Genomic DNA, 26,580 nt, shown 5'->3' with positions numbered 1-26,580 from the left:
AAGATCCTCTATCCCTATATTATTATGTCTTGTGTCTTTTTCTATTGTATCATAGCCGTGCGTCGCCATCGTTAACTTATAGCCTAACAGTGACCCAAAAAAAAATGACGCCAAAAGACGTCTTTCGCCACAAAAAACCCCCCAAAAAACAACATAGCGTGAGTTTTATTCAATAGATCCACTAATGGAATCACTTGGTTCCTTGAGCACAGCTAACGACAACTCACTAGATGGTGCAAACACCTAAAAGATGACATCAAACTTAAAGTCCTAGTGTATCTCAGCGTAGCCATCGTTAACTTATTGCTTGACACTAGAACCCTCTAAGACTTATAATTTGGAGAAGTTAACGATGGCTACGATCTCAGTGTCAGGCTATACGTTAACGATGGATACGATTTCAGTGTCAGGCTATAAGTTAACGATGGATACGATCTCAGAGTCAGGCTATAAGTTTACGGTGGCTACGATCTCAGTGTCAGACTATAAGTTAACGATGGCTACGATCTCGGTGTCAGGCTATAAGTTAACGATGGCTACGAGCTGTGTCAATGATGTTACTTTGTTGTCGTCAATAAGCTGTTTCAAACCGTTATTGAAAGTGGGGTATAATGATGTTGTTGGTCATCCATCTCCTTAGCTCGTTGGTTTTGGCCTCAGAAATAGTAGTCAATCATTGCGTTGTTGGTAAGAATTTCGAGATTTACGATGTTGCATATGTATAAAAACTGTTATGCACCAAAGGCAATGCATACAAAGATAATAATAATAATAATAATAATAATAAATAATAATAATAATATAATAATAATAATATAATAATAATAATAATAATAATAATAATAATAATAATAATAATAATAATAATAATAATAATAATAATAATAAATAATAATAATAATAATAATAAATAATATAATAATAATAATAATAATAATAATAATAATAATAATAAATAATAATAATAATAATATAATAATAATAATAATAATAATAATAAATAATAATAATAAATAATAATAATAATATAATAATAAATAATATATCTTATTGTCCAATAAAGTGGCAATTTGTCATTTGGTTACAGATTTATAACAATACAATATTGACATAGACACACTCACACAAGATGCACGCACACTTGTAACATAGTAGTTATCGTTAAAAAAAAAAAACACAAAAAAAAAACAAAAAACAAAAAACAAAAAAAACCCAAAAAACCCAAACAAACCCGGCATCATCAACAACATCATCAGATTGACAGGGAAGACACTCATTGATGGCCTTTCAATAAGATAGTTTGTTGCAAGCTCTATAAATCATATACAAATATATATATAGAGCTTGCAACAAACTATATATATATATCAGAGACTTAGTAATATTTAACACGGAGTACCTATATCGATACACATAAATAGACTATTCGTTTTGTAATATAAATAGAAAATATCACGTCCGAAAAATGAAGCATAACACATGTTATTGATATGCACTACTACAATATTGTTTAAAATTCCACATTATCAAATTATATATAATACACTATTATTAGAAATAAAACATTGACTTGATCAATTTGAATGATAATAATCCTTACAAAGTAATAAAATTTCCAGGTTTTAAAATCTGTGCTTGGGACCCTGAGATATATTTTCATAAAACAATTCTATTAATTTTTTTTATTCTCCTGTCTTATAATGAGCACTGATAATATAATCTTACTTGCTCTGTAATGCTCAGAAATTGCCAACTGCTTCGGGTAAACGTCTCCAGTCTTTAATTGTAGGCTGTTATTTTGTGCAAATAATTTGAGTTACAGTGAGATTGTTCCTACCGAGTCGTAGTTTATTTTTATTCCAGTCATTCATTAATCTCTCATGCTTAATGTGGAAATGGGAATACTTTGTAAAGATTAAAGACCTATTCTTCCAGCCCTCTCGTCGGAAAACCCTATCATTTCTTATTAAATACGTAATCGTCGAATAATGCTTTGAACTCTTTGAATAAAAAATTGACTCAACGATAGAAGAATATTTTCGCACATTTTATTGGTGTGAAATCCGGTGTAAAAAGACAGCTGATTGGTAATTATAAATAACTTGTTGGTGCACATGAATACAAATTAAACGTTTTTAATATGGATCTAGGTCAAATTGTCATTCAAGCATAAGAAGAAAAATGCAAATTATGGTGAATAGTCTACTACTATCATGCAATTTGGTCACAAAATATCTAATAATCTTACTTGTAGGGGTAGAATAAACGTATTCTTTTATTTTATTTTGTATTTATTAAACTCGTTATATTTTCATCGTGCAATACTACATAATCGCAAGCTCGTTGTGTTATTGGGCACAATAAAATACTCGTTTAATAAATACAAAGAGATAAAAGAATCGTATATTAGATTAAGAAATAATACAGATGTGTTGTTGACGAAGACAGACAGCCTGTGGAATTTCAGAGACTGTTGAGTCATCAGAACAAAATTTGAAATCTAGGAATGATTTAAGATAATCGGTCAAGTTGACTTTATTTTGAGCTATAAGTGACTGTTAACGATTGGAATTGGGTCTTTGAAATGTCCCGATGAAATCAGATTTTCTCGAATGTCTTTAAAGTCACAATAAATGTATCCCACTATCCCTCTTATACTATTTGCAAAATTCACCGTTCTCACTCAAAACAGGAACAGTGGTTTGACATTCTTATAATCACTGTTTTGTTTCTCTCCCTTATGAAGATTGGCTAAAACGTAACTGCTTTCAGGGTGAAATAAAAAAAAAGCTTATATATTCTTAACCATCATTTCATCAAATACATGTAATTAACCCACTTATTAATGGAAACAAACTTAAAGATGAAATAAGACAAAATAGAGTTAAGATAGTTCTGTAGCATAATATAGTAATACGACAGTGATGATCTCAGTAACTTTCCACTATTTTATTGAACCAAATTATAGGAACAAGAAGGAAAATTGGCAAAATGATCGTGGGTAGGGTGTTGAGTTAAAACAAGAATATATAAAATCAATTCCTGTATAAGATAAATAATATGAAGGCTATCGGATAATGTAAGTGTAGCCAAATCTCACACAAAAATTCCATAATAGAACAATCTACATTACAAAATTAATTTATTTTAAAAAAAGACACAAAGAGATCGAACTTAAGTTGTGACAAAAATACAAAGATGTAGCCAAAGCGATAGTATAGGTGCAATAGATGTTAAGGTCTGTTTAAAAAATAATAATTGCACATATAATTTAAAGGCTTCTGTTCTGTTACGTCATAAAGACTGTGGTGGTCTTACTCTGTACTGAAACTGACAGTGTTTAATCTCTTTTCCAGCATTTCAGTTCTCGTTTTCGGCGATTTAAAAGCAAAGACGGGAGATTTTTCTTTCCATTAATTAGATTGCAATAATGCTAAATGTATTGACGAATAATGACAAGAAAGGCTAGAACCACTGAAAACACTGACTTTAAAGAAGTGAATGACAAGATTTCATCAAATTAACGTGCCATGAATAAATTCTAAGTCAATGTTACGCCAAATAGTACAACGTTGGTAACAATTTGTTTGATGTATCGTATTATTTCGAACATAATTTATCGGCTTTGACAGTGTATCAGAAAACAAACGACATTTTCATATAAAGACGATATATTATTTATAAGAAATTTGTATTTCCTACTACAAACAACCGCCACATATCTTTTATACTAGAGGCGTTATAGTAGTTTGTCGCGTAGACTCCATCCATAACAATCTCACAGTTATCCACGTCTTTCTCATCCCAGTAAGTAAATCCAGTAACATTGTAACGATCAACATTTGCCACGGATGCAACTATCCCTGTAATGAACGCGTCTTCAACACCGACGTAAGGGAAAAGATAATACTTGTGTAAAATCTTACCAATAGCATCAGCGGAAATGACGTAACAGAATCCCGACGTGTAAATAGGATAATTAGCAATGGGGAGTACAGATTTTGATATTGCCCATTTTCCATCTCTTTGCACGGTTTATTAAAATGCACATATCCATATATGGCGTTGCGTTGTCCGTAATGCATCAGAAATTGCCACATCAGAGGAACTTAACGAAAACGTCTTGATCGGCCTTGATGACATACTTGATCTGTGGACAGTTTTTATTTAGCCATTTAAGTCCTAAAATCATTTTTCTAGTCAAGTTTGTATATGTATCTTCAGTATTCAATCGCAATATGTCATTGTAAATCTTAACTTCTGCATTCAGTTGTGATTCACCCAATGACGTTTGTTTTGTCCGCCCTTCGTCGTTGTTGAAGTACATACCGACGACAAACAATAGCTGAATGTCCATATTAAAAGTTGTCATTGGCCAAAATCCCCCAAAGGCCACATAACCCCATGTTTGTCTGATGGCCTGCCTAGATGCCGTGTTGTACGGCTCGGATAGAATAAAGATAACTATTTTTGTTCGGTCGGAACACCCGGGCGGACTGATGAGTTCTGCACCAGTCATCTCAAATCGGTTCTTGGGATTTGGATGAAATAGGGCTCTTGTAATATTGAATGATCAGGGATTTCCTTATTAAATGGTAAGCCATCAATCTTTGTCAAATACCAGTATTCAGATTTTCTTTCGGATGTCGCTGATATATCTACGTCAAAATGCTCCCAACATTTTATTACTTCTGATAACTGTACTTTCTTGTACGAGGATGAATGGGCATTTCCTCTACGTGAATTGGAAAATCCTGACATTGAAATGACATTCTTCTTTAACAAATTGACATGTTTGGCAGAGCTTAAACTGTCTGGGAAGCTTGGTTTAATTGCCGCCTTCATGATCAAGAATAGCACGAAGGACTGATAAATAACAGAACAGTTTCGATGTAGAATCTGAGGAAGACAAAACAGGATTTAATTAGAAAAAAAGTAAAACTCTTAACCATCTGCTCAAGACGGCCTGATGTCAGAATAATTTTAATGCTGGCAATTAAAATTTATACTAAAAAGTATGGAAAAAGTTGGAATTTCATTGTGTTTCATTGAGAAAGTTGGGTTTATTAACTTAAAGGGCGAGACATAAAGAAAATTCGTTTCTGATTTTTTAAACTTTAAATTCACTTTTCGTTGCGAGATCCATCCCAAAATAATACCAATTCGGGTCGTTCGTTCAGAAATTCTGGGAAAGAACTAAAGCTGAAACTACATTTTATTTGGTTTAGATTAAAGACGTGACCCCTTGAACCATTTGAGTCGTATTTTCATTACCCATAAAAAACCGCAATTTTTTGGTCATTTATTTATTGACTTTGACCACTTAACTGCATTACTGTGGAAAAACATGTATTAAAAATTTGGCCAGAGAACGCGTACTTCAAATATCGATCGATTCTAATTAATTCGAAGTCCCAGGCTTGAGAATTTTTTGCCGATATGAGGGTCATTTTTTTCACAGTACATCAGTAAGTGATTAAACATGAACTTTTATAATATAGCGCAATATCCACTATGATGCTCAAAGCGGTTTACAAGAGGTCCCTGACCAACAGCAACACGTAACATGTTGAACGAGACAAAACGCCTGGTAGGCGATAATACATTTTTCCGACAGAGACAATGCGGTTAAGGACCAGGTACTTATTCATTTTACACATGAGTACGGTGAGAGAATTTACGCCTTATACCATGGATTCAACTATGCACCGAGCGAGGCTCGAACCCAGGACCTTCAGATCCGAAAGCGAGTGTCATACCACTATACTCTTAGCATTCAGAGGGAAATGCGTGTGTCTTTATTTTGCATTTCAGACCAATACCCTAGCGTTTTGAAACGAAGACTATTCTCATATGATTCTAAGATATCTATCAAATTGTTAACTCATTTTTTATTTATATATGATTTCTTCTCTGAAGACTTACTGCTTTAACTCTACCTGAGTTTTTGTTTGTTTTTGTTACTTATTAAAAACGCGTTTCGTGGATACTGCTCAATGTAGATGCTTCCGGGTGGAGGGTGGGTCTAGACGTCATTCTATCTATAGATAACACCCTTTAAATGAAGCAGTCAATTTTACTCTTTAAAATGATCTCGATTAAGAAATTATAACAATCTACACATAGCTATGAATTTACCAAAGTTGTTTGGTATTAGTTTAAATGGCATTTTTATATTTTTAGAAAGCACAAGAACTGTTTTAAATTTCATGAATGGACATAAGAACATTGCACCACAACTCCCCCCCCCCCCCCACCTCTCAATCAAACTATAACCTAGCATTGCAGATTTTTTTTGCATCGCTCGCGGTCGCAAAAAATCGCAAAATATCACTGATTTGCACTGCGGCCGCAGAATCTTCAAAAAATTTTTTGCAAATTTTTGCAAATTTTAATGAGTTTGAAAAGAAAACGAATTAATATAAATAATTTAATTTTATAGCTCGTGTTGAACGTGAAAGATCAAGAGTAATTTCTTTTTAATTATCTTATTTTCCTCCTTTTTATTGGGGTTGATATGACCTTACATAATTTGTTGCAAGTGCCGTGAAACCCCTAAAAACAAACAAATACTCGTACCTTTCTCTTTCATAAACAAATTGTGAATTTGTAGGAAAATTAATCGCAAGTTTTTTTTTGTTTTTAAATGTTTATTATTATTATTATTATTATTATTATTATTATTATATTATTATTATTATTATTATTATTATTATTATTATTATTATTATTATTATTATTATTATTATTATTATTATTATTATTATTATTATTATCATTATTATTATCATTATTATTATTATTATTATTATTATTATTATTATTATTATTATTATTATTATTATTATTATTATTATTATTATTATTATTATTATTATTATTATTATTATATTATTATTATTATTATTATATTATTATTATTATCATTATTATTATTATTATATTATTATTTATTATTATTATTATTATTATTATTATTATTATTATTATTATTATTATTATAAGATTGACATAGATATGACATTAACAATTATGTTGAAATACCTACCTTGGACGTGTGGTCCATTTCGATGTAATCCTCTTCAATCCTATCCATGTGATCATCTTGAAAGGGGTTAAAATAAACAAGGTTTCAAATAATACAAATTCTAAGCGTTTAGATAAAATACTCAAAACATCCACCATTCCGATTTAACGTAATAAATAGAGGATATAACGTATCAACGCACAAAACCATGTTGAACCGTAATCGTTAATAGTCTGAGTGACATAATTTAGTGAGAATTAATCATTAAAAATGCTGTTTAAAAGTATTAACAGAGAGATGTGTGGGGTCAATTTTCGCCCTTCTATGTTATAAGGTATGTATATTTATCAATGTCAGCATATATTTGATGTAGATACCATGTATTTTTTTTAAACGTTCATAATTTCTGTTTATCCTTTCACAGATTAATTGTACTGCACTCATCATTCGCCTTATACGGGTATACTACCGCTATCTGAATAAATAAATAGAAAATTACACGAACCTAAGTTTTTGGCTAGAAAACTCATTCTTCAAAATATCAATCGATTAAAATGACCCTCATCTTGACAAAAAAAAAAAAAACAAAAAAAAAAAAAAGCCCAAAAAACTTTCAAATCAAGGACTGCGGACAAGTCTTTGCTTTGAAAGTTTTTTTTGTTGTTGTTGTTAAGAAGAGGGTCATTTTAATCAGTCGATATTTGAAGGACGAGTTTTCTGGCCAAAAGCTTAAATATGTTTCTTTTTCTAGATATAAATAGCAATATGAAATTGAATGTAAGTTTTAATGTAATAAAAGAAAACAGATAAAATCGACGTTTGTAACACTACAAACGAATGAGAGACTGTGGTAGGGGCGTTGTTAAGAGGAATAAACAAAAACATTGAGCACAGTAGCAATGGTATTCCCGTTTAAATACGCTTTATTTTAATCTATGAAAGACAGCCCACGGCATGATATAATTATAGCATAGTTACACTTAAACAAACTTAAAGGCAGAATAGTGAACAATATGCCAGCTTGAAATATAGATCTGAATTATAATCCCCACTTGTTATTGTACTAAAGGAATTGTGGTGGATAATTGGAGATTACAGTGACATGCTTTTAATTTGAAAATTGCACGCCTGGCACGTGTTATTGTGTATGGGCATGTCTGAGTATGTGTGTTTATGTGTGTGTGTGTGTGTGTGTGTGTGTGGTATGTGTATGTGTTTATGAAGGTGGGGGGGAGGGGGGATTCGTGTGTGTATGTGTATATATGTGTGTACAAATTTATATATAAAATATTTCAAGTATAATTATCATCAACTTCTACAATATTGTTTCGAGCATTCGCTCTCATCAGGAAGTGAAAATATTTTCACTTTTACTTCCTGATGAAAGCGAATGCTCGAAACAATATTGTTGAAGTTGATCAAAATTATACTTGATTTTTTTAATAAATAGCTCCTTTATCAAAAAGTTGAGCACTATTAATTCATGGTTTTTGTTTATATAACTTATATATATATATATATATATATATATATATATATAATAAATATACATATGTATTTATTTTATTTATATGTTCACACACACACACACACAAATATATATGTATATATAATATATATATATATATATATATATATATATATATATATTGTTTTATTTTAATATTTACCACAATGTTGGTACATTGATACATGTCGAGCACTATTCGTACCATATTTGTATCCAACACGATTCAATATATTTTTATATATATATATATATATATATATATATATATATATATATATATATATATATATTCATGAGTGTTGGTGGATTTGTGTGTTTTTTTGTGTGGGTTCGAGTCCAAACGATAAGCTCAATGGTGTGGAGTCGAACTAATATGCGCTATGGCTCTCTTTACCAGCTGCGCCACTCAACCTATATCACAGACGGCTCAGGTTTAATCTAGGGGTGATTACGAATAGCCTTAGGGTCCCTTATAACTTAATTGTATTAATACTAGTGAGTCAAGACAATAGTAACGCACAATACAATAATAACAATTCTATACATAAAGTTTAATTAGATTGTTACAGGAAAAGATAGAGAATAGGTGGAAAGTAGAATGGAAATTATGGATGATATATATTTGACATTTTAATTGTTATCCCTGTGTTCATTTAATCTCAGGAAGAATAGCTCTAATTGAGTGGATCTAATTTATTTTTTATTTATCTATTTGTTTATTTGTATATTTTAATCATCTGTGTCCGTGGAAAATACATTTGAAAATGGTATAAGCCCGATTTGCTTATCTTATTCAGCCGGCTTGCTTGATTGGGGGTAAATGTATCAGCTAGTTCCCGGGTTGGCTCCTGCTTCCAGGATTTTCTGGACTTCACAACAGTGTGTTGTAGTTATGGGCTGACAGGAATGTTCTGGTGTAGGCGTTGACTGACAGCAGGGATTGGGGAACGACTGGGTGCGAGGTATGTACGGGTTCTAGCCACGGATTGGTGATAGCCAAAGACATTCAATTAAGAATTTAAACAAAAAGGTCTTAGAGCCAATCTAGTTTGTCTTTCACCACCGGGTCGTCCTTGAGCGACACATCATAATAGCTTTTATTTGCCGACCAAGGCAAGGAGAAGCAGTAACTCCATGCTAATGGTTAGTTATTACATTTGTATAACATCAACTGACTGCTTGAACTATCTTACATGATGAGAATTAAACAGGAATGTGTCCCTTATATTTTATAATTTATTTATTTTATCAATTATATTTGGCGGGGATTGGCGGTAGAGTACAGACATCAAGCAATATACACATTGAATATAAATGAAATAATAGCATAGATCATAAACAAATGTTAACTAAAGTATAATATACATATAAATATAGTTTGTACACGTATTTCAACTTACGAATGTCCATAGGATAGAGCACAATTAAAATATACATAAATTATAATAGTAATGGTAGAATAAGCATTGAATTCAAAGTAATATCTCGTTCCACTTTGAATGGTAACCAACAATTAATTTTACCTTCAACCAAGAGAAGGTAAACTTTTACAAGTTTGAAATTGGAGAGATAGTTCTTCTTTCTTGCGATTCTTAGCGTTTGTGTGATTCAATTCAGAGATGAATTAAGTTTGTAAAGAAAAGGCACGCCGAGGAATTATGGGAAGAGCCAATCAGAAGGAATGTTCCTGTTTTAGATAGCCAATGATATTCAGATGCTTTGACTAAAAACTGGTAAGAAAGAATTACCGGAGAATAGAATATTGATGCAATTGTAGCTACTCTTGAACGAGACGAGAACCTCAGGGCATATGCACGTTGGAGTCTTGTTTGGAAAGGGTAATTAGCAGGGGATATGCATAAAATGGGCAGACAATTTGAACAGGTGAGTAAGCCTTAAGTGGGAAGTGAGTGATATCTAGCGTTCCGTTATACAATGGGTTGGAAGATTGTATGTTTACCTTTGCTTAGCTGTGGAATATTCTGAGTGTCTAAATCAACGAGTTAATCTCCCATTACAAATATATATTGTCCACTAAATTTGAAGTGGTTTTGAATGAGACGCAGGCGAATGATAAAGAAATCACGCAGTGAAAGAAAATCGTTCGTCACAGTGGGCACTTGTAGATACGAGAGTGCTGGATAACATAAATTCGAGCATTTAAAATAAATAAGAACACTCAATATTTTTCGCCAAGACGATCGTTTTGATGCTGAACTTCCATCTCATCAGTCGACGATGAATCCTTAGTGCACAATTTGTTCTTAGTGGGTGCTTTTCATCCCTATTTAGTTGTTCCGGTGTGTTTGCTCTAATCGCGCACAATTAATAACAAACACCGGAACAGAAAATAGGGACGGAAAACACCAACTAAGAACTCATTGTATTCTACGGATTTATCGTCGACTGATGAGATGCAAGATCGATCGGACTCGAAAAGATCGTCTTGGCGAAAAAATATGAGTGTTCTTATTGATATATATATATATATATATATATATAATATATATATATATATATATATATATATATATACATATATATATATAAAAGAAGAGAGAGAGAGAGAGAGAGAGAGAGAGAGAGAGAGAGAGAGAGAGAGAGAGAGAGAGAGAGAATAGAAATGGGGCAAGGCTGCAATCATACGCTCATTGAATGACTCAATCTTGTGTCGAGATCAAAACAAACTGAGAGTAAAACGAAAGAAATTTTGATGCCGGGATGAGCTTCATCTGGTCGAGGAATTGTGACGATAGTGGGCTGATAGCAACATGAAAGCAAAATGGTTACATTTTCGAGGTAAAGTTGATATAATAAAGTATTTTTGAGTCATACGATGAGGTCATTGAGGTTATGGCTAAAATCGAGACGAAAATGAATTAAAAATGGATGCACTGTGTTACTGACTAGGAAGAAGTTAAGCAAAGTTCTTTGGCCATGTAAATAGAAGAAGGGGGAGAAGGAAGCTGGTGACAACAGGATTGATGGATATAAAGCAAGCATCGGGAAGAAATGGGATATATTTGGTGAACAACATTAGGAAGTGGACACAAAGAAGAAGTAATGTGGAGACCATCAGAGCAACGAACAACAGAGAAGGTTGGAAAGGCATGGTCGTCCACTTGGAAGCTAGGCACCAGATGATGATGCACGTACACAATTCGAATCGGACGCCCTCAAATTGCATCCCATGGTCTCAACACGGTTTTATTCCAAAGAGAATTATACACTTAAGATTGAATCCTAATCTCAATTATAACTGTAAAGTTGAATTAAATGCCTTCTCTGAGAAGGATAACTTGCATTTCTACAACTTTGAAAAACTGATACCGATTACATGACAAGAACCCGCCTTCATTCTTTTAGTCCATTTCTACATCAAATCGTTTCAAAGCCATTGATCATTTCTTACTATTTACATCATAGAGTTACGACACTACAAAAGCAGACTACTAGTTACACCATAAATTCGCTTTCACTAATTATGCAAGGAAGTCATAACGGCATATCTATCTCTCTTCCGATTCAGAACTCCTTGGAAGTGTGTAACCAGTCCTTCAGACAATGCATAAACAATGAATATTTTAAATATTGAATAATAAGGTGGCATAACTATTTTAGTGATAGGCAGATATTTTTTTATGGTTATGTAAATGACCGAGAATGGATATATTTTCTACTTTCTTTATTTTGTGTTTGATTTTGGTTTGTTAATATGTTTCAGTTTAGTTGTTTTGTATTTCGAGGATGTTTGCTTTTTTTTCGTTTGTTCTGTTCTTGTTTTACTTTTTAAAAATGTTTTTCTTCAAATGGAGGTAAAAAATTGGGGAATAGGCATTGGTGAGAAGGAGATTGAGTTCACAGCAAAACGTCAAGAAAAAAACTAGAGCATTTATATAGCGTAATATCCACTAAACGCGCTCAATTCGTTTCACAAGGGGTCCAACAGCAACACGTAACATATAGAACGAGACATGAAGCCTGCTTGGCAATATTACATTTTTTTTTCGATTTTAAATCTGAGGACGGTGAGAGAATGTGAGTAAAGAGCCTTTTCCAAGGATTCAACTATGCGCCGAACGAGGCTCGAACCCGGGATCTTCTGATCCGAAATCGAGTGTCATACCACCAGACCACATAGCCCCACATAATATGAATAAGCATTTCAGTTATACCAAATAAAAGGTTAAGTTTCTGTGATATTAAAGTAGCGTGAATGACGGGTAATCAATGGTTCTGCGGTTTAAACCCCATGCGAGGTAGGCGCTGTTTTAAAGTTTTTATTTCTGATTTACGTTTCATGGTTGTGCTTTATTTTATTTTGTCTATTTTTGTCATTGCTGTTTTTTTCATGGATTTTTATTCAAATTTTGGTTTGACTTTGATTTTACTCCTTTTTGTTTGGGAGGGAAGGGGGTAGGGGGGGGGGGTGGGGGGGGGGGGGTGGCAAGTCAGACTACTAACAAACACGTAATACATAAATAGTCAATGACTCCAGCAGACATTTTTGAATGGGGGTCACGTATAAATTGACTGAAATTTTAATACATAAGAATTCCCGCTCCCGTCGTTGATTTTGTGCGACTGTGTTTCTAGTTGTTTCGAGACCCGCTCTAAGTGGAAAAGCGGCGCATCGCTGAGTCCTTTTAAAAGGCTCTCAAATGACATTCACCGTTCTCGATGTAAAACGAGTAGGTACATGGCCGTTAATAGCGTTGTCTCAGTCCTCAAAAAAATGTATATAAAGTCGCATCGCCTACCTCAAGTTGCGGCGCTGCACTGCGGCTGACGCCTGGGCTAATCTAGTCTTCCCTTGGAATAGACCCTTGAGACAAATTTCCCATGTGGGATGAATGAAGGAGATTTTATTTTTATTTATTTTTGTTTAATTTATTAATGATGTAGCATTTGCGTGATTATCAGTCCACAATAGGGTTCAACAGTCATGACGTCACTTCCCTCGTATTGACGCATTGTAACTGGTTCTACACTATCGGAACACTGGTCGACGCCATTATCTCCATCACCTCCATTATGAAATACTTCTCCGACGAGCATAAAATAGTATCTAGAGAACAACATTATAAATCTGATCATGTTTCGATTTTTATACATTCTCATTCTCATCACATGACATGTGAAAAAGTTCTAGCCAGCATGAAGAGTAAAGCGCCGATTTTCTTTGTTTAGAACCATGCTGCTGGTTGCTGGGCGGAAGTGACATCAGACTATTGAATCATATTCCTAATTATGTCGTGTGGTAAATTCCAAAGAAGGTTATCAATCAAAACGAAAGAATAATGATGGTATAATTATCATCATTGTTATGTCTTCCCTCTTCATGATAACGGTAAGATCGCAAGTCGTGTTGAAGTCAAATCAAAGACTTTAATGAAGAGATGAGGAATTCCAGACAGGGTTCTAAATTGAAAAGATTAAGTGGTTCATCCAAAAGACTTGACGCATTCAAGAATGATTTGACGTTATGAGAAGGAAATGAACTGATAAATCTGGTAAATTTAATTTACACCAACAATGATAATGATGAAAAAAGATGATGATGATGATGATGATGATGATGATGATGATGATGATGATGATGATGAGATGATGATGATGGTGATATGATGATGATGATGATATGATGATGATGATGATGATGATGATGATGATGGTGATGATGATGATGATGATGATGATGATGATGATGATGATGATGATGATGATGATGATGATGATGATGATGATGATGATGTTATTATTGTTAGAATTTCTTTTCTGTTAAAACGTTTTATATTATTTCTTGCAGACATGTTTATTTTAAAACTGAGGGCAGAGTATCAGGAATGGAACTTCATTGTATCTATTGTCAGGTTGATGTAAAATGGAAAGGAAATCGTTCAGTTATGGTTTAAGTTCAAGTTCAAGACCATAAGATGCCATAGGAACACTGTGCCCATCAACGCAAATCTTCTGGGTGGGGTTCCTGACATCCCATAGTGGGCAGGGGGGTACATACTGTGTCTTCTATCCCCTTATAACTGTTTTCCAACATGCTTTCTGTCTTTGTCTTGGAATGAGATTACTTGGTTTTATCCTGGCCCTGGCCGGAGTCCTAGCTCGGAGGGAAACAGTCAAATGCATAGTTATTGTTTTGGGAGATGATGCTTTTTCATTGTAAATCATCTCTCTGTTATGTATTCTTATAATTGTTATTTTCAATGTATAATGTAAGCATTTGAGTGTATTCCTCTTTGTTGGATTTCGTGCTTGTGTCCGGATGAGACTAAAAGGTGATCTCAAACTAAGTACATTGGTGGTATACTCTTTGAATCTACATCTGATCCCTATTTGTTCCTAGTTCCCCTACGTCTTACTTTTTCTTGGGTGCTTTAATTGTAATTCTATAACTTTTTACTATCCCATTTTCTTCCTTTTTACTGGCGCTGATATAACCTAAATGTGTTGAAAGCGCCGTAAAATCCTTAAAAACAAAACAAAAACAAAAACGCAAATCTTATACACAAAAACGTTACCTACCACATCACACTAATCCTGTCACTCTAACCATTCTATCCTCCCGGTATGATATTTTGTCTGTGATATTTATTATGTCATATGGTAGTTTGTTCCATTCACGTATGTTTGATGTTAGACAGGTTAATCAATCGACCAATCAATCAATCAATCAATCAATCAAAATTACCATCTTTCAAAATGAGAATCCGAGATGAATTAGTTTAAAACATGTCAATGACTGACTGTCTTTGGATCATAACCAAGACAACAAATTTAAATTTCAGAAAGTCAAACGTCATGGAAACACGTCATTTAGAGCCGTAAGTTCCGTGGAGCTGGAGTGTATCTCGCTTTCTATAGCGTAAAACGGACAATAACAATTGCTTGTTACCTTTGGATAAGACGCTAGTCTTTCACAACGTACTTTCCACCTGGTCAAACAGACCCAGTTTCCCATTTACTGTTGGGTGAACATGGGGGGTCAGAAAAAATCTGACTGTACATGTATATTTCTATTTGACTTGAATTGACTTAAATCCTTTGTAAACGATGTCATCAGTCTTCACAGCTTCAGCCGTTTCTATATATCTCGCGGTGAACATCCTCTATCCCTATATTATTATGTCTTGTGTCTTTTTCTATTGTACCATAGCTGTGCGTCGCCATCGTTAACTTATAGCCTAACAGTGCCCCCCCCCCCCTCCAAAAAAAATGACGCCAATAGACGTCTTTGGCCACAAAAAAAAACAAAAACAAAAAGAGAACAACATAGCGTGAATTTTATTCAATAGATCCACTAATGGAATCACTTGGTTCCTTGAGCACAGCTAACAACAACTCACTAGATGGTGCAAAAACCTAAAAGATGACATCAATCTAAAAGTCCTAGTGTATCTCAGCGTAGCCATCGTTAACTTATTGCTTGACACTAGAACCCTCTAAGACTTAAAATTTGAATAAGTTAACGATGGCTACGATCTCAGTGTAAGGCTATAAGTTAACGATGGCTACGATCTCAGTGTCAGGCTATACGTTAACGATGGATACGATGTCAGTATCAAGCTATACGTTAACGATGGATACGATTTCAGTGTCAGGCTATAAGTTTACGGTGGCTACGATCTCAGTGTCAGACTATAAGTTAACGATGGCTACGATCTCGGTGTCAGGCTATAAGTTAACGATGGCTACGAGCTGTGTCAATGATGTAATTTTGTTGTCGTCAATAAGCTGTTTCAAACCGTTATTGAGAGTTGGGTATAATGATGTTGTTGGTCATCCATCTCCTTAGCTCGTTGGTTTTGGCCTCAGAAATAGTAGTCAATCATTGCGTTGTTGGTAAGAATTTCGAGATTTACGATGTTGCATATGTATAAAAACTGTTATGCACCAAAGGCAATGCATACAAAGATAATAATAATAATGATAATAATAATAATAATAATAATAATAATAATAATAATAATAATAATAATAATAATAATAATAATAATAATAATGATAATAATAATAATAATAATGATAATAATAATAATGATAATAATAATGATAATAATAATAAATAATAATAATAATAATAATAATAATAATAATAATAATAATAATAATAATAATAATAATAATAATAATAATAATAATAATAATAATAATAATAATAATAATAATAATAATAATAATAATAATAATAATAATAATAATAATAATAATAATAAATAATAATAATAATAATAATAATAATAATAATAATAATAATAATAATAATAATAATATATCTTTATTGTCCCAAATAAAGTGGCAATTTGTCATTTGGTTACACATTTATAACAATACAATATTGACATAGACACACTCACACAAGATGCACGCACACTTGTAACATAGTAGTTATCGTTAAAAAACAAAAAAAAAACAAACAAAACAACCAAAAAAACCCCAAAAAAAACCCAAACAAACCCGCCATCAACAACAACATCATCAGATTGACAGGGAAGACACTCATTGATGGCCTTTCAATAAGATAGTTTGTTGCAAGCTCTATAAATCATATATATATATATATATATATATATATATATATATATATATATATATATATATATTATATATATATATATATATATATATATTATATATATATATATATATATATATATATATATATATATATATATATATATATCAGAGACTTAGTAATATTTAACACGGAGTACCTATATCGATACACATAAATAGACTATTCGTTTTGTAATATAAATAGAAAATATCACGTCCGAAAAATGAAGCATAACACATGTTATTAATATGCACTACTGCAATATTGTTTAAAATTCCACATTATCAAATTATATATAATACACTATTATTAGAAATAAAACATTGACTTTATCAATTTGAATGATAATAATCCTTACAAAGTAATAAAATTTCCAGGTTTTAAAATCTGTGCTTGGGACCCTGAGATATATTTTCATAAAACAATTCTATTAATTTTTTTATTCTCCTGTCTTATAATGAGCACTGATAATATAATCTTACGTGCTCTGTAATGCTCAGAAATTGCCAACTGCTTCGGGTAAACGTCTCCAGTCTTTAATTGTAGGCTGTTATTTTGTGCAAATAATTTGAGTTACAGTGAGATTGTTCCTACCGAGTTGTGATTTTATTTTTATTCCAGTCATTCATTGTTCTCTCATGCTTAATGTGGAAATGGGAATACTTTGTAGAGATTAAAGGCCTATTCTTCCAGCCCTCTCGTCGGAAAACCCTATCATTTCTTATTAAATACGTAATCGTCGAATAATGCTTTGAACTCTTTGAATAAAAAATGTACTCAATGATTGAAGAATATTTTCGCACATTTTATTGGTGTGAAATCCGGTGTAAAAAGACAGCTGATTGGTAATTATAAATAACTTGTTGGTGCGCATGAATAAAAATTAAACTTTTTAAATATGGATCTAGGTCAAATTGTCATTCAAGCATAAGAGGAAAAATGCAAATTATGGTATATAGTCTACTACTATCATGCGATTTGGTCACAAAATATCTAATAATCTTACTTGTAGGGGTAGAATAAACGTATTCTTTTATTTTATTCTGTATTTATTAAACTCGTTATATTTTCATCGTGCAATACTACATAATCGCAAGCTCGTTGTGTTATTGGGCACAATAAAATACTCGTTTAATAAATACAAAGAGATAAAAGAATCGTATATTAGATTAAGAAATAATACAGATGTGTTGTTGACGAAGACAGACAGCCTGTGGAATTTCAGAGACTGTTGAGTCATCAGAACAAAATTTGAAATCTAGGAATGATTTAAGATAATCGGTCAAGTTGACTTTATTTTGAGCTATAAGTGACTGTTAACGATTGGAATTGGGTCTTTGAAATGTCCCGATGAAATCAGATTTTCTCGAATGTCTTTAAAGTCACAATAAATGTATCCCACTATCCCTCTTATACTATTTGCAAAATTCACCGTTCTCACTCAAAACAGGAACAGTGGTTTGACATTCTTATAATCACTGTTTTGTTTCTCTCCCTTATGAAGATTGGCTAAAACGTAACTGCTTTCAGGGTGAAATAAAAAAAAAGCTTATATATTCTGAACCATCATTTCATCAAATACATGTAATTAACCCACTTATTAATGGAAACAAACTTAGAGATGAAATAAGACAAAATAGAGTTAAGATAGTTCTGTAGTATATATAGTAATACAACAGTGATGATCTCAGTAACTTTCCACTCTTTTATTGAACTAAATTATAGGAACAAAAAGGAAAATTGGCAAAATGAATCGTGGGTGGGGTGTTGAGTTAAAACAAGAATATTATAAAATCAATTCCTGTATAAGATAAATAATATGAAGGCCATCGGATAATGTAAGTGTAGTCAAATCTCACACAAAAATTCCATAATAGAACAATCTACATTACAAAATTAATTTATTTTTAAAAAAGACACAAAGAGATCGAACTTACGTTGTGACAAAAATACAAATATATAGCCAAAGCGATAGTATAGGTGCAATAGATGTTAAGGTCTGTTTAAAAAATAATAATTGCACATATAATTTAAAGGCTTCTGTTCTGTTACGTCATAAAGACTGTGGTGGTCTTACTCTGTACTGAAACTGACAGTGTTTAATCTCTTTTCCAGCATTTCAGTTCTCGTTTTCGGCGATTTAAAAGCAAAGACGGGAGATTTTTCTTTCCATTAATTAGATTGCAATAATGCTAAATGTATTGACGAATAATGACAAGAAAGGCTAGAACCACTGAAAACACTGACTTTAAAGAAGTGAATGACACGATTTCATCAAATTAACGTGCCATGAATAAATTCTAAGTCAATGTTACAAATAGTACAACGTTGGCAACAATTTGTTTAATGTTTACCTAAATGACATGACCTTTCTATCGTATTATTTCGAACATAATTTATCGGCTTTGACAGTGTATCAGACAACAAACGACATTTTCATATAAAGACGATATATTATTTATAAGAAATTTGTATTTCCTACTACAAACAACCGCCACATATCTTTTATACTAGAGGCGTTATAGTAGTTTGTCGCGTACACTCCATCCATAACAATCTCACAGTTATCTACGTCTTCCTTATCCCAGTAAGTAAATCCAGTAACATTGTAACGATCAACATTTGCCACGGATGCAACTATCCCTGTAATGAACGCGTCTTCAACACCGACGTAAGGGAAAAGATAATACTTGTGTAAAATCTTACCAATAGCATCAGCGGAAATGACGTAACAGAATCCCGACGTGTAAATAGGATAATTAGCAATGGGGAGTACAGATTTTGATATTGCCCATTTTCCATCTCTTTGCACGGTGTTATTAAAATACACATATCCATATATGGCGTTGCGTTGTCCGTAATGCATCAGAAATTGCCACATCAGAGGAACGTTAACGAAAACGTCTTGATCGGCCTTGATGACATACTTGATCTGTGGACAGTTTTTATTTAGCCATTTAAGTCCTAATATCATTTTTCTAGTCAAGTTTGTATATGTATCTTCAGTATTCAATCGCAATATGTCATTGTAAATCTTAACTTCTGCATTCAGTTGTGATTCACCCAATGACGTTTGTTTTGTCCGCCCTTCGTCGATGTTGAAGTACATACCGACGACAAACAATAGCTGAATGTCCATATTAAAAGTTGTCATTGGCCAAAATCCCCCAAAGGCCACAGAACCCCATGTTTGTCTGATGGCCTGCCTAGATGCCGTGTTGTACGGCTCGGATAGAATAAAGATAACTATTTTTGTTCGGTCGGAACACCCGGGCGGACTGATGAGTTCTGCACCAGTCATCTCAAATCGGTTTTTGGGATTTGGATGGAAATAGGGCTCTTGTAAGATTGAATGATCAGGGATTTCCTTATTAAATGGTAAGCCATCAATCTTTGTCAAATACCAGTATTCAGATTTTCTTTCGGATGTCGCTGATATATCTACGTCAAAATGGTCCCAACATTTTATTACTTCTGATAACTGTACTTTCTTGTACGAGGATGAATGGGCATTTCCTCTACGTGAATTGGAAAATCCTGACATTGAAATGACATTCTTCTTTAACAAATTGACATGTTTGGCAGAGCTTAAAATGTCTGGGAAGCTTGGTTTAATTGCCGCCTTCATGATCAAGAATAGCACGAAGAGACTGATAAATAACAGAACAGTTCGGATGTAGAATCTGAGGAAGACAAAACAGGATTTAATTAGAAAAAAGTAAAACTCTTAACCATCTGCTCAAGACGGCCTGATGTCAGAATAATTTTAATGCTGGCAATTAAAATTTATAATAAAAAGTATGGAAAAAGTTGGAATTTCATTGTGTTTCATTGAGAAAGTTGGGTTTATTACCTTAAAGGGCGAGACATAAAAAAAATTCATTTCTGATTTTTTAAACTTTAAATTCACTTTTCGTTGCGAGATCCATCCCAAAATAATACCAATTCGGGTCGTTCGTTCAGAAATTCTGGGAAAGAACTAAAAGCTGAAAACTACATTTTATTTGGTTTAGATTAAAGACGTGACCCCTTGAACCATTTGAGTCGTATTTTCATTACCCATAAAAAACCGCAATTTTTTGGTCATTTATTTATTGACTTTGACCACTTAACTGCATTACTGTGGAAAAACATGTATTTAAAAATTTGGCCAGAGAACGCGTACTTCAAATATCGATCGATTTTAATTAATTCGAAGTCCCAGGCTTGAGAGTTTTTGTCGATATGAGGGTCATTTTTTCCACAGTACATCAGTAAGTGATTAAACATGTGCTTTTATAATATAGCGCGATATCCACTATGATGCTCAAAACGGTTTACAAGAGGCCCCTGACCAACAGCAACACGTAACATGCTGAACGAGACAAAACGCCTGGTAGGCGATAATACATTTTTCCGACAGAGACAATGCGGTTAAGGACCAGGTACTTATTCACTTTACACATGAGTACGGTGAGACAATTTACGCCTTATACCATGGATTCAACTATGCACCGAGCGAGGCTCGAACCCAGGACCTTCAGATCCGAAAGCGAGTGTCATACCACTGTACTCTTAGCATTCAGAGGGAAATGCGTGTGTCTTTATTTTGCATTTCAGACCGATACCCTAGTGTTTTGAAACGAAGACTATTCTCATATGATTCTAAGATATCTATCAAATTGAATCAGTGTTAACTCATTTTTTATTTATATATGATTTCTTCTCTGAAGACTCACTGCTTTAACTCTACCTGAGTTTTTGTTTGTTTTTGTAACTTGTTAAAAGCGCGTTTCGTGGATACTGCCCAATGTAGATGCTTCCGGGTGGAGGGTGTGTGACTATACCGCGTATGCAGATATCATATTTTAACTTTTTTTTCTAGATTGTGGAATGCATCAATGGCAGACTATCGAAAACATGTGTTCAAGGACGGTTGAAATGATACTCCAATGACATGCAGTCAAGATATCTATAAATAGTATGCGGTTGGCTAAGATGCTCCAAACATTGCCATCCAGAAGTATACTCGACCAACACACACAACTATGTGTAACCATGACATTTTTAATCTAGTTGAGTAATAATTACTCATAAAAGTGGATAGCAAACAAACAATAAGAAAGACCCTTGTGGGTCGAGACGTCATTCTATCTATAGATAACACCCTTTAAATGAAGCAGTCAATTTTACTCTTTAAAATGATCTCGATTAAGAAATTATAACAATCTACACATAGCTATGAATTTACCAAAGTTGTTTGGTATTAGTTTAAATGGCATTTTTATATTTTTAGAAAGCACAAAACTGTTTTAAATTTCATGAATGGACATAAGAACATTGCACCACAACCCCCCCCCCCTCTCAATCAAACTATAACCTAGCATTGCAGATTTTTTTTGCATCGCTCGCGGCCGCAAAAAATCGCAAAATATCACTGATTTGCACTGCGGCCGCAAAATCTTCAAAAAACTTTTTGCAAATTTTTGCAAATTTTAATGAGTTTGAAAAGAAAAAAAATTACGAATTAATGTAAACAATTTAATTTTATAGCTCGTGTTGAACGTGAAAGATCAAGAGTAATTTCTTTTTAATTATCTTATTTTCCTCCTTTTTATTGGGGTTGATATGACCTTACATAATTTGTTGCAAGTGCCGTGAAACCCCTAAAAACAAACAAATACTCGTACCTTTCTCTTTCATAAACAAATTGTGAGTTTGTAGGAAAATTAATCGCAAGTTTTTTGTTTTTTTTTTAAATGTTTATTATTATTATTATTATTATTATTATTATTATTATTATTATTATTATTATTATTATTATTATTATTATTTATTATTATTATTATTATTATTATTATTATTATTATTATTATTATATATTATTATTATTATTATTATTATTATTATTATTATTATTATTATTATTATTATTTTTATTATTATTATTATTATCATTATTATTATCATTATTATTATTACTATTATTATTTTTATTATTATTATTACTATTATTATTATTATTTTATTTTATTATATTATTATATTATTATTATTATTATTATTATTATTATTATTATTATTATTATTTTATTATTATTATTATTATTATTATTATTATTATTATTATTATTATTATTATTATTATTATTATTATTATTATTAATTTATTATTATTATTATTATTTATTATTATTATTATTATTATATTATTTATTATAAGATTGACATAGATATGACATTAACAATTATGTTGAAATACCTACCTTGGACGTGTGGTCCATTTCGATGTAATCCTCTTCAATCCTATCCATGTGATCATCTTGAAAGGGTTAAAATAAACAAGGTTTCAAATAATACAAATTCTAAGCGTTTAGATAAAATACTCAAAACATCCACCAGTCGGATTTAACGTATTAAATAGAGGATATAACGTATCAACGCACAAAACCATGTTGAACCATGTTAAACGTTAATAGTCTGAGTGACATAATTTAGTGAGAATTAATCATTAAAAATGCTGTTTAAAAGTATTAACAGAGAGATGTGTGGGGTCAATTTTCGCCCTTCTATGTTATAAGGTATGTATATTTATCAACGCCAGCATATATTTGATGTAGAGACCATATATTTTTTTTAAAACGTTCATAATTTCTGTTTATCCTTTCACAGATTAATTGTACTGCTCTCATCATTCGCCTTGACATGTAAGGGTATACTACCGCTATCTGAATAAATAAATAGAAAATTACACGAACCTAAGTTTTTGGCTAGAAAACTCATTCTTCAAAATATCAATCGATTAAAATGACCCTCATCTTGACAAAAAAAAAAAACAAAAAAAAAACCCAAAAAACTTTCAAATCAAGGACTGCGGACAAGTCTTTGCTTTGAAATTTTTTTCGTTGTTGTTGTTAAGAAGAGGGTCATTTTAATCAGTCGATATTTGAAGGACGAGTTTTCTGGCCAAAAGCTTAAATATGTTTCTTTTTCTAGATATAAATAACAATATGAAATTGAATGTAAGCTTTAATGTAATATAAGAAAACAGATAAAATCGACGTTTGGGGTTGTCTCTTTATCAGCAAAACAGGAGGAATGTAACACTACAGACGAATGAGATACTGTGGTAGTGGCGTTGTTAAGAGGAATAAACAAAAACATTGAGCACAGTAGCAATGGTATTCCCGTTTAAATACACTTTATTTTAATCTATGAAAGACAGCCCACGGCATTATATAATTATAGCATAGTTACACTAAAACAAACTTTAAGGCAGAATAGTGAACAATATGCCAGCATGAAATATAAATCTGAATTATAATCCCCACTTGTTCTTGTACTAAAGGAATTGTGGTGGATAATTGGAGATTACAGTGACATGCTTTTAATTTGAAAATTGCACGCCTGGCACGTGTTATTGTGTATGGGCATGTATGAGTATGTGTGTTTATGTGTGTGTGTGTGTGTGTGTGTGTGTGTGTGGTATGTGTATGTGTGTGTTATGGATGTTGAGGGGGGGGGGGGGGGGGTTCGTGTGTGTATGTGTATATATGTGTTTACAAATTTATATATAAAATATTTCAAGTATAATTATCATCAACTTCTACAATATTGTTTCGAGCATTCGCTCTCATCAGGAAGTGAAAATATTTTTACTTTTACTTCCTGATGAGAGCGAATGCTCGAAACAATATTGTTGAAGTTGATCAAAATTATACTTGATTTTTTTAATAAATAGCTCGTTTATCAAAAAGTTGAGCACTATTAATTCATGGTTTTTGTTTTTATAACTTATATATATATATATATATATATATATATATATATATATATATATATATATATATAAATATACATATATATTTATTTTATTTATATGTACACACACACACACACATATATATATATATATATATATATATATATATATATATATATGTTTTATTTAATATGTTTACCACAATGTTGGTACATTGATACATGTCGAGCACTATTCGTACCATATTTGTATCCAACACGATTCAATATATATATATATATATATATATATATATATATATATATATATATATATATATATATATATATATTCATGAGTGTTGGTGGGTTTGTGTGGTTTTTTTTTGTGGGTTCGAGTCCAAACGATAAGCTCAATGGTCTGGAGTCAAACTAATATGCGCTATGGCTCTCTTTACCAGCTGCGGCACTCAACCTATATCACAGACGGCTCAGGTTTAATCTAGGGGTGATTACGAATAGCCTTAGGGTCCCTTATAACTTAATTGTATTAATAGCAGTGAGTCAAGACAATAGTAACGCACAATACAATAATAACAATTCTATACATAAAGTTTAATTAGATTGTTAGATGAAAAGATAGAGAATAGGTGGAAAGTAGAATGGAAATTATGGATGATATATATTTGACAATTTAATTGTTATCCCTGTGTTCATTTAATCTCAGGAAGAATAGCTCTAATTGAGTGGATCTAACTTATTTTTTATTTTTCTATTTGTTTATTTGTATATTTTAATCATCTGTGTCCCTGGAAAATACATTTGAAAATGGTATAAGCCCGATTTGCTTATCTTATACAGCCGGCTTGCTTGATTGGGGGTAAATGTATCAGCTAGTTCCCGGGTTGGCTCCTGCTTCCAGGTTTTTCTGGACTTCACAACAGTGTGTTGTAGTTATGGGCTGACAGGAAGGTTCTGGTGTAGGCGATGACTGACAGCAGGGATTGGGCACGGACTGGGTGCGAGGCATGTACGGGTTCTAGCCACGGATTGGCAATAGCCAAAGACATTCAATTAAGAATTTAAACAAAAAGGTCTTAGAGCCAATCTAGTTTGTCTTTCACCACAGGGTCGTCCTTGAGCGACACATCATAATAGCTTTTATTTGCCGACCAAGGCAAGGAGAAGCAGTAACTCCATGCTAATGGTAAGTTATTACATTTGTATAACATCAACTGACTGCTTGAACTATCTTACATGATGAGAATTAAACAGGAATGTGTCCCTTATATTTTATAATTTATTTATTTTATCAATTATATTTGGCGGGGATTGGCGGTAGAGTACAGACATCAAGCAATATACACATTGAATATAAATGAAATAATAGCATCATAAACATCATAGATCATAAACAAATGTTAACTAAAGTATAATATACATATAGATATATTTTGTACACGTATTTCAACTTACGAACGTCCATAGGATAGAGCACAATTGAAATATACATAAATTATAATAGTAATGGTAGAATAAGCATTGAATTCACAGTAATATCTCGTTCCACTTTGAATGGTAACCAACAATTAATTTTACCTTCAACCAAGAGAAGGTAAACTTTTACCAGTTTGAAATTGGAGAGATAATTCTTCTTTCTTGCGATTCTTAGCGTTTGTGTGATTCAATTCAGAGATGAATTAAGTTTGTAAAGAAAAGGCACGCCGAGAAATTATGGGAAGAGCCAATCAG

General features: G+C 32.3%; 1 protein-coding gene and 1 pseudogene across 1 annotated transcript; both read right to left on the bottom strand.

The window, feature by feature from the left end:
• Positions 1-1,458: 1,458 nt before the first annotated feature.
• On the bottom strand, positions 1,459-4,723 carry LOC144974189 (lactosylceramide 1,3-N-acetyl-beta-D-glucosaminyltransferase B-like; annotated as a pseudogene).
• Positions 4,724-17,899: 13,176 nt separating this feature from the next.
• On the bottom strand, positions 17,900-23,554 carry LOC144974188 (UDP-GalNAc:beta-1,3-N-acetylgalactosaminyltransferase 1-like). The gene is made up of 2 exons (XM_078917108.1): positions 23,355-23,554; positions 17,900-20,792 (listed from the first exon to the last, which is right to left on the bottom strand). The coding sequence occupies exons 1-2, from the start codon at positions 23,408-23,410 to the stop codon at positions 19,568-19,570; spliced, it is 1,281 nt and encodes a 426-aa protein (XP_078773234.1). The 5' UTR covers positions 23,411-23,554; the 3' UTR covers positions 17,900-19,567.
• Between the last annotated feature and the right edge of the window lie 3,026 nt (positions 23,555-26,580).

This window comes from Berghia stephanieae, chromosome 5 (assembly GCF_034508935.2).
Source record: "Berghia stephanieae isolate SIO BIC M18660-M18661 chromosome 5, UCSD_Bste_1.3, whole genome shotgun sequence".
NCBI lineage: Eukaryota > Metazoa > Mollusca > Gastropoda > Nudibranchia > Aeolidiidae > Berghia > Berghia stephanieae.
The sequence above is the reverse complement of the archived record's forward strand: the minus strand, read 5'-3'. Positions and strand labels throughout refer to the sequence as shown.